A 10,088-nucleotide genomic window follows, 5' to 3' on the forward strand; every position below is an offset into this window, starting at 1 on the left:
TGTGCACCTGCAGCCTTCTCAGTCGGTAGAGCATGGGAAACTAAAAAGTCCTTGGCTAGTGTAATGATTACCTAGCAACAACTAAAACATCGGTGCCTTATCAACTTTGTTCTCATCCTAAATGCAAAACACAGCACTGTACCAGCTACTAGGAAGGAAATTAACTCTATCCCTGCTGAAACCAGGACAGCCCAGTAGAGTACAGACCAATAACCCCTTCCCTTTGAACATGATCACCCATCCAGTTTTTCATCTATCTAGTAGTCCACCCATCTAGACAGGATGTCTCAACTTGTGTATAAGGATGCTCTAGGAAACCATGTTTAAAGCCTTGCTAAAACAAAAGGAGATGACATTAAAATACAGCTACCATGGTGACTAGTCTGCACCTGGCAGTCAAGCTGTACTAAAACTCAAAAGAATTATGTCAGTGTTCTGCTCTTAGAGATCAATCAATATATCTATGTGGAAAAAAGAAGAAAAAAAGAACACAAAGAATACCTGTGGTCAGTCAAGACAGAATATGTAAGTGGAAAGAAACAAAACCATCTACCGTGTTAGAATAAGTAAATAGACAAGTAGAGAGAAAGGTGGATGAGAGGTGGATTTCTGTAGGCCAAGAACGGATGTAAACATAGCTGCAGAAGACTCAAGATGTCATCCTTAGTCAGCTTTCTGTTCTTCTATAATCTGTCACTGCCATGGGTTCCCCACAGCATTTATTATCTAACCAAAATGCATTACTTCAGTCTCCTAAAAAAAGAGAAAGTACATTATCTTAAATGTTTCAAAGGTAACCATTGGAGTACCAATGAGTAATGAGTAACCATTACTACCAATGAGTAATGTCTCATTGCTCATTGTTTCTTTTGCAGTAGCACATAGGTTGATGCTTCATTAGTAAAGTTTCCTCCATCCTGAAAGCAGCAGAGCAGAGAAATATGACCCTCTATCAGGGACTGTTACGAACTGTTGAGTAGCTATGTTTTTATATCGCTCATATCCAAGGGAACATTAAATTTAGTTTTTAATAAACAGTTTTGTCACTCTCCAGCACTAAAATTCAGCCACCTACTAGTGTGATCACTGTGAGATTGTGGGCTATATACAAGAAGTAATAACATGGTTGAGTTGATTTTACACTTACATCAACAGAGTGCAGTGCAAAAGTGTGATAAGTAGACTTTTTATAACAAATTGCATATGTCTGATCTAAGGAATACCTAGAGGTTTCATTTGATTTTTATTGTAATAAATCAAATGAAGAAAGTGTGCTTTTTCAGTAACAAAAGCAGTTCAGAAATTTATTGCAGACTTCAGTAATTCTAGTGTTTTTCTCTGGATATTAAGGGCAGCTTAAGTCTGGCCAATACCATAAAAATGTCTTGGGCAAAATGTGGAAAAACTAGCAGAGCTAAGCAATGCAGGTATAGTAGAAGCAAACACATTTAAAAAGCTTTTTGTGTGCCAGTAGCAGCATTCAGTATAATCCGTCAAATATAATTTGGATAGTAGTACCAGGAAACAAAGGGACAGATAATTAATTTATAGCTGTAGTCGGTGGGGGCATTAAATGTCTGTTGTGTTTTGCTAGGCCTAAAAGTATAACTTGCTGTTGGAAGGTTTTTTTAGGTTTTGTTTTGCCCTTTTTTTAGGGGGAGGGAGTTCGACAACTTTGAAGTGGAAATTTCTTTTGGCTTCGTTTTAAATTGGTCTAGTCTAATTTACAGAATGCAAATTGCGCACACAGTAATTTTTAGTGCCCTGTACTGTGATATATACTAGTCTCAGGTTCAGCTAGATGTATTAGTTTGTCAAGATTTTACCTTGTCTGCAAATGTAGGTTCATGAATAAAGTCCTGCATATCCTTGGGGCTAAAATAACAGATTGTCTGAAGCAGTAATGATGCAGATGGTTCTGCTGTGCTTTTAGTTGTTACAAATGTGATGAGTCTGCTAAAAACAAAATTATCCAATATCATGTCACCAGTCTTCTGGTAACTTACTGTTCCCAGACTGCCAACAAATCCTTGAAGTCTTCTTTCAGAAGTATTGCCTGCATCCTAAGCATGATGCCTTGCAGCCCTACCCCCAGGCAAAAGCAGAATATTTTAATATGAAACATATTATTTAGACACTAGAATTTTCATTTAGATTAATGAGGAAAAAGTCCTGCTCACAAAGGCTTCTGCTTCAGTAACTGAGGGCCAGACTAGCACAAATTTTATTTCCTAAGAGAATGGATGTGCCGCATACTGTAACTTTACACAGCATAGTATCAGCTAAGTCAGAGCTTTCTGAAGGGGCAGTGCTAGGATAAAGCAAGGTCAGCAGTAACAAACCATGAGCGTGTCCCCCAGAATGCATGCAGTTATGTGCATGCAGTGTTATCACCAGAGGCCTGCAAAGCCTTTCAGATGCTGTGGTCACCCATGGTGATGCATCTGTCCTAAGTGGGCAGTCGTGGAAGCAAGAGGTGTATAACCACAAAGGAGCAGTCGTTATTGGTGTGTGACACAATCAGAAAAGGCTCTCTGTCTCTGAATTAGGCTGCCAGTACTCCCCAGAATGGTGTCCTTCTGGTCACCACTGTGAAGAAAAGGAATCTGGGACTGGAAAAGTTCTCTATTGTTATAGTGCTTACATTTAAAAAAAAATCCATCACCTCTGGTTGATGGAGCTATGTGGAGGCCAGGTCTGTCTCAGAGCAGGGGAGGATGAAATGGAAGTGGCTTCTAGCTTTCTACATCTCTTGACTTACCTTTAACGTGTTCAGGTAGTGGTTTGCAGAGACTTAATAGATCTACAGCAGTAGTGCAGGAAAATCGCCTGCCATGGCCATACTACTTCAAGTAAACCATCTGGACAATGACAAGAGACCTAGAATTGCTGTCTTCGTTAAACCTTCCTGGTTGAAGGCATGGGTAGGTCAGCATGGCTCGGGAATGAATACATAGGATGCAGCATATTGGCTAGCCTTGCCCATGAGAACAGCAGTATAAAATCACTGATCTTGATTCAGTGAACAGGAAACCTAGAAGTACACTCCCACCGCTAGTTGTAACTTACTGTAATACAAAAAAATGAGGTTCTGCTTTCCCACCATATATCTCATTGAGCTACGCTTGGACATGCGTGTGCAGTCATTGCCTCACAGTGATCAGTTGTACTAGAGAAGGAATAACTGAGCCACAGAACCTCTGTCAAGGCATGTTTTCTACAGGGTCTTTATGATCCCAGCAGGGATGTTGTCACCTAACTCCCAAAATCTTTTCTGAAAGACCACTTTATTTTTCTTCTTCTTCTTTCAAATAGACTTCTAGGAGATCAGTGTGTATCTATGGGTGAAGAATGGCTGGTTGGGTTAACCCTCCTGAGACCTGAACTTACATCAAACAATTTGTTCAGTTTTCTTCAGACATGTCTGAATGGTACAAAATCTAATGCAAGTTTTAATGATCGGTGGTTTAATTCTGCAAGTGTCCCTCAGTAAAGTGAGGTAGGCACTACAGCCCATTTGCGCAGGATTCAACCATTGCTTAGCTTACATGACTCAACTTGCAACAGCAAGTAACGTAAACGTTCCTTTAAAAAAATAAACAAAGTATCTCTAAATCTGTTGCCATAACTCTAAACATTGCTGCCTGGGGTGATTTATAGTAAACCAAAACTATGCTACAGTCATGGATCCCACATGCCTGGCATTTTACTGTAAGAATCGGGATGGTCCTTTTCAATCAAGATGCTTTATTCTCTTCTTGAGTTCAGATCATGTTCAGATTCATAATTATTAGAAACCGGCATCAAAACGAAAAGAATATTCAGAATAGAAGTGTACATTACACTTGGGAGATACAGTGTAAAAATCAGCATAATTGGATGGCATTGCTAATTAGGAATCGGCCTTCAGCATCCATATGCTACAGTTAGGAGACCTCTGCGAAGACAGCACTGAAAAAGAAGAATCTACACCTTCCAGTAGTTAAATTAGAAGATGATTTTTAAATGGTAATCTGGAAGGGGAGACAGAGTAATAGTGAGGTTGTGGTCTGGAAACAGATTTGATCTAAGTTTCCAAAGCATCTGTTGCAGGAAGCGAAGCCTGGATTCTTTATATATAAATCGAGCTAAAAGCATACTGTTGATTTGACAGCGTGTAGACAGAGGAAATAATATTTGTGTAGATTTGATGGGGAAAATCTTGTGCTTGAAATGAATGGAATTATTTTTTTTCCTTGAATTCCACTTGTTTCATTCTACTTTGCTAGGATATATTAATTAATTAATTTTAATCACTTTTCCAATAAAAGTCCATATTTGCCTTAAATAGCTATACTATTAAAAAAGGAAAAACGTTTCTTTAAAAAAGAACAAAAGTAATGCCATTATCTACATGACACATTGCTTTCCTCTGCAGACATGCACCAGTAGAGGCTGCTGTACACCATATTAAATAAACATTTATACATACTGATAGATTAATTTACAGGCAGGTCAGAGATGGAACTTGAAATGTAGTTGTGTGTTTAACTTATGTAAACATATAAAAATTATAAATGCAGAAACCCTAAGATTTTACAAAGAGACCATAGTTGGGGGATAGTAGCAAAATAGCAAGCATTGCTTTTCATCATTACGTGTTCCTAACTTCAGACAGGGCGGATAGTCGTTTTTACAAATAGGCACCTGAAGGTGCTGAAGCATCAATCTTTGCTTTTTCATACCAGACTCTCACTAGTCATTAACCAACATACCACTATTTCATTAAAATGTTTATTAGGTTTTGTATTTCTGATGTCTAAAATGTCTCTGTTACATTTACGCATGGAGTGCTTTTTATCACTTTTACTAGAAGAGCAGGAATTTTCCTTAAAACCACATGTATTATCCTTGTATTATTTGGGTTATGGTTCCAACGACTCATTCTCCTCTGCGTTCTGCTGTTGACCTGGCTCTGCAGAAATGAAACCACTGCACTGTCAGAAACGCATGAGCACGCAGAGCTGAGCTCCCTCCACACACACGTGACACCATGGCCCCACCACCAAAGGGGCCAGGCAGGCTGGAGCCCTGTGTGAAGGGCTCCTGGGGGCAGGCAGCAATCGCCCACGGAGCCTTTGAGACTTCACAGGACAGAGTGCCCTCACTGAGACCTAAAGCACCACTGGCAAATGGCTGAGAGTTAGGGACAACCTGAAAAACATGAGGAACCTCTGCTCAGGGGCTTCTAGGACAGCAGGACTCAAATGTAGCTGGGTGAGACAGATCAAAAAAATTCCGTGCAGTCTTTGTTTCTTCCTGCCATCCTCTTTCCGAGAGTGGTCTCTCTTTGGCAGCTGTGTGAAGAAGGAAATATTTGCTTTGGACCAGTTCAGACAGCAGGCAGGAGACGAGCATAGTTTAAAAGAAAATCAACCACAAAGAAACCCAAACATCCCAAATGGGTTGTGACCTGGGGGGTGCTGCCCTTCCTTCCTCTCCCTGCGCGATGCCACTGTGGCCCAGTCAAAAGGTGGACAGTGACGGCTACAGCCAGCCAGAGGCCGGGCGGTGTTCCTGCCTGCAGCCAGGGCTGGAAGGAGCAGTGTGCCCAGGGTGTGGGGAGAAGGTGGGAGCAATGCTCCTCGGGGGAGTCTGGTGCAGACAAGGGATGCAGCAGCTGGAGGGAAGCCATGTGGAAAGGGCCACGATGACACATGGAGTGCAGAGGCTTTGGGGGGGACTTTGTGCATGCCAGCTGGGGCCTTCTAGTCTGTGAGTTGGAGATATTCTGGCAAAATTAATAGCCAAAGCAGTTTTTGTGCTGGAAAGCTGCAGGTTAGCGTGCGGAGGTCTGCAGTGGCTGAGGATGGAGATAGGTGCGTATTGTGGATAGTTGCTGTAGAAAAGAAAGTTAGCTTTGCTGTCAACTTTTTCACTGATTTTTCCTCAGTAGTAAAGTCAGAGCAGCGTAACTGCCAACTACATCCCCTGACGTTTGTCAGCGCTGTATGCTCTAGGAGAGGCTCGAACCATGGGCATTTCCAAATGACTCTGATTAAAAGCCAATATATGTTATGGCTATATGCTACGTAGTCTTGCCTCGGAGAGTACTTACACCTGAAGACTAGAGAGAACTGGCTGTTGGGAAAGAGCACGATTTTTTTTCTTTCAGGTCCTGTGGGGGTTGGGCTGAATGAACTTAAACGGAAATTGCTGATCAGTGACACCCAGCATTACGGGGTAACAGTGCCACGTAAGTAAAAACGCACTTCTATTCTCCTAATGCCATACTTGCATTATTTTCCTTTATTATTGCATTACCTTAAGGCACTTTCAAATTTGTCTCTAAATCCATGCTTGGCATCCAAATTACTTTTCTAATTTTTAAAAGTGCTGCTGCAGTTGTATTTTAAATAGCATTGATTAAACTGATAGGATGTTTTGGCTCAGAGGCATTGCAGTAGACTTTTAGTACAAGTTTAACATGATTGATGTCAGCAAGGTTTAGTAAATGAAACTCGGCTGAAGAACGCCCTGGATTTGGCTGTAAAGCAGTGAAACGTACTCTGTTACCAATGCTTGCTTTCAGCAAAATGGCCTTTATATATTAGGCTGAAAAATTAAGACTGATGATAAGCAGTTTAATCCTGTGAATAAATTAATTAAATCCCTTTGATTACCTTTAGAAAAGTTGATTTGGGGATTTTTTTTTCCTCTTTCCCCCTATCTGACCAAGCGGCATAATTTGTATAACATTGAATAACATTGTTCTATATTAACTTCTACAATACTTCGCTGGGTTTTCTTTAACGTGGAGGACTTGACAGTTTTAGTTAGACTTTCATTCCTTGGTTTGCTTTCTACTTGTACCTGTGCCTCCTATTGGGATCATTTAAAAAAAATGGGTCCAACATTCTCAGTGTGGGAGATGATGTCACAAGGGTTTTGCAAGTACAGGTATTCTATAAAGTACATATATATGAATGAATTTGCTAGGTAGAAAAATGAATACATTTGGTTTTGGCGAGTAATTTCATTTGCACATATTTGCTTCAACTGGGTATTGAAAACAACAACAAAAAAAAGCCAGATGTTCCCAAATATTTAACACATTGAAGCATATGCAATCATTTGCCCAAAAATATTTCTCTAAAAATTGCCAGTATTCATCAGGCTGTCTTCTCTCTTTTCTCTTCCAAATTTGTGGTTATAATTTAAAACAAACACGTAAAGAAATCCCTTTCCCTGAAATTCAGTAAGTCAGGACTTGGAGGGAGAACTGGGGTTCTTGTCATGGAAACGTTTCTCTTCATGTCAGTCTAAGAGCAGCGTGATATCAAATGGCATTCAGGACTGTGTTTCTGCAAGCAGGTTGTGTACGTTCCTACGTGATGGAGAACGCATGATGCTGTAACATACAACTTGTATTAAACAGGACTTTCCAATAGGTTCATTATTCGTATGTGGCCACCCCACAAATAAGCTTCATTTATAAGCAAAACCTTTATACGTAATACTTGAAAGTAAGAAGTGCAAATACTACAAGGCTACTGAAAGAAAAAACAATTTGGTTTTGACCACCAGAAAAAGAAAAGCTCTAAAACTTAAAATTCACACCCCTATTTTTTTATTATCATGCTTCACATACCATAGCTACAAGTGTTGTTAATGAATGTAACATTTTATAAATCAAGTTGGTAAGCTTTGTTTCCCTTTATGGTCTTGTATGCTAATAAGTTTAATAAGTGGCAAGGCTGGGGTAATGGTTATGGACTGCTGCTCCTTTTATTATTCAGCTGTCCTCATTTTATTGGATTTTTCCACTAGTTAATAAAAATGATAATCTGATACTTGTCCAATAAGCTTTTTCTTGCTTTTCCTTCAGGCTTTTAAACTCAATCCTGTCATGTGCTTGAGTGCTGCCTACCAGAACCAGAGCAGCCTTATGTCCATCAGAAGTGAGGGAACTGCTACGCTTAGTATTGCACAAGGGCTGTGTGCTTTTCAGTGTTTCCTGAACTGGTTTGCTTTATATTGTTTTGTGCATCTTTTCCTTTTTTTTTTTCCATTTAATGAAACTGCAGACACTACCCGACCAAGGAGAAGCCAAGAAAGTGACGGTGTCGAATACACTTTCATTTCCAAGCACTTGTTTGAGACAGACGTACAGAATAACAAGTACGTTGAAGAGATTTTAACTAGAACTGCAGTTAAAACAATGGCTTTATTATAAAATGGGGCTGGTTGTAATTTTAGATAATAAGTCAAAGTGGATATAAGTTGCAGTGATTTGAAGATGTGTTAAAATTACATTTTGATATATAAGCAGTTCAAAGCAGCTGGCAAAAACACAGAGCAAAAAAGCGGTATGTGCAAACACAAATGCTTCCATGCTTTCAAAGCTTCCAAGCAGTTTCAGTACTTCAGCTCGTCAAGACGACGCTGAAATTGTAGGTGTTCAGGATGGGGGAGCACTCCGGGCATCGTCTGTCATAGCAATAAAGCATCGCAGCTCTAGGAGAGGGGGTCCTGGAAGTGCTGCAAACATGCCTGAGTCAATGTTTGCGTAGTTCTGCTCTCTTTCAGGCCAGGCACTTCCTCTGCTTTTGAATTTAGAGATCTACAGTGAAGCCCCTGCCTGTAAACCCGCCAGAAATTGAACTGAAATGAAGACAATGGCAGCATCGTGCTCTCCAGCAGCCTGTAAAATACCGTAGCTTGAAATTCTGTCCCAGTGTTTCAGAGGGCAAAAGTGTATTAGACACAAAGCTGTGGGTTTTATTGAAACTTCAAACTGTGCTTTGCTTTTTTGGCAGATAGCGCTTGTACTTTTATAGCACATAACCAGCCGCCTTGGTTCCATTAGCACCATCGGCGCTCCTCCTCCTCTTCTGAGACAGAGAATTTGGATATTCTGTAGTGTGCAATGAAATTTCAGTAGTTTCTATTGTTTAGCTTATCCACTGTTTTACTGCATTGCATTAGTTCAGAAAAAGAGGTGATGGAAAACATTAGTGAGCTGTTGGACTACAGTACTTTTTTTCTCTTTAACTGTAATACAAGCAGGTGTTACTGATTTGAAAGTGGTAAAGTAGATTTCTTAAAATTGACATGCTGAAGTACTTGACAGCATTTCCTTTATAAAATATGGTAAAACTCTCATGTAAAGTGAAATATTTTTGCTCCTGAATTAGATCTTATAAACCAAACTGATAAGCTTTTTTCTGGAGAAAAAGGAAGTTATTCCCGTTGTTTTCACCTTCTGCCACAGGTTTATCGAGTACGGCGAGTATAAGAACAACTACTATGGTACAAGTTTAGATTCTGTTCGATCCGTTCTAGCTAAAAACAAAGTTTGCTTGTTGGATGTGCAGCCCCATGTAAGTAAGCATGTCTTTTGGACTCTTGTAGTTCCCCACATTGCATGTTGGGATTCCGGGAAAAAATTTTTTTCTACAAAGCTATATTTTATTCCATACTGAATGACTGTTGAGTGAGCTTGCTGGGTTCCTTTATCACAGCAAGACTCTCTGAAAGGAGGAGAGGAGGGAAGCTTCAATACATATTGGCAAGTATTCAGCTCAGTAATTAACTGAATTGAAAGCCTGCAGCATAATACCAAAGATTTAATTACAAAATGCTCCTATATTTTCATTCATCTTTCTGCTGGTTTGGATTAGAGGTTCTCTAACTAAACTTCAAGTTCTGAATGGCTTTGAGCTATCACCCAGACCTCTCACATGTTTAGCTGGACCGTTTGTGCAGAGGGTTTCCACGCAGGGTGGACACGAGTCAAGGAACGCACTAAATGTGATCCTGGCTGGATAATGGCTAAGAACAGTCCTCTCTCAACCATTTGTTCTTGCACTGACCTTGTCTTTCAACCCCGCTGAACAGCTCCGCTGGGAAACTTTATGCTACTAATAACCACAGTGCTTCCAGGAGCCGGACTAGTTTGTTTAAATCCAGCCGAAGTATTTCTTCTCCAAGGGTGGCCAGCCTGTGACTTCTGAACCCCGGCAGCTTGTGAACAGTTCCTGGGGCAGTTTCGGATGTGGGGCCGTGCCACAGGAGCAGGGCAGGGGGGCGTGGCTGCCGGGAGAGGA

The 10,088-nt window shown here is 40.4% G+C and overlaps 1 protein-coding gene across 1 annotated transcript in view; it reads left to right on the plus strand.

Moving 5' to 3' along the window:
* MPP7 (membrane protein, palmitoylated 7 (MAGUK p55 subfamily member 7)) overlaps positions 1 to 10,088 on the plus strand; it is a 114,322-nt gene that overhangs the window by 100,720 nt on the left and 3,514 nt on the right. The window contains exons 12-14 of the mRNA XM_009329113.1: positions 6,155 to 6,235; positions 8,067 to 8,160; positions 9,254 to 9,362. Coding sequence (XP_009327388.1) covers positions 6,155 to 6,235; positions 8,067 to 8,160; positions 9,254 to 9,362 — 284 coding nt within the window. The remainder of the gene's footprint in view (positions 1 to 6,154; positions 6,236 to 8,066; positions 8,161 to 9,253; positions 9,363 to 10,088) is intronic.

Source organism: Pygoscelis adeliae, unplaced genomic scaffold (genome assembly GCF_000699105.1).
Source record: "Pygoscelis adeliae isolate BGI_AS28 unplaced genomic scaffold, ASM69910v1 Scaffold427, whole genome shotgun sequence".
Lineage (NCBI taxonomy): Eukaryota > Metazoa > Chordata > Aves > Sphenisciformes > Spheniscidae > Pygoscelis > Pygoscelis adeliae.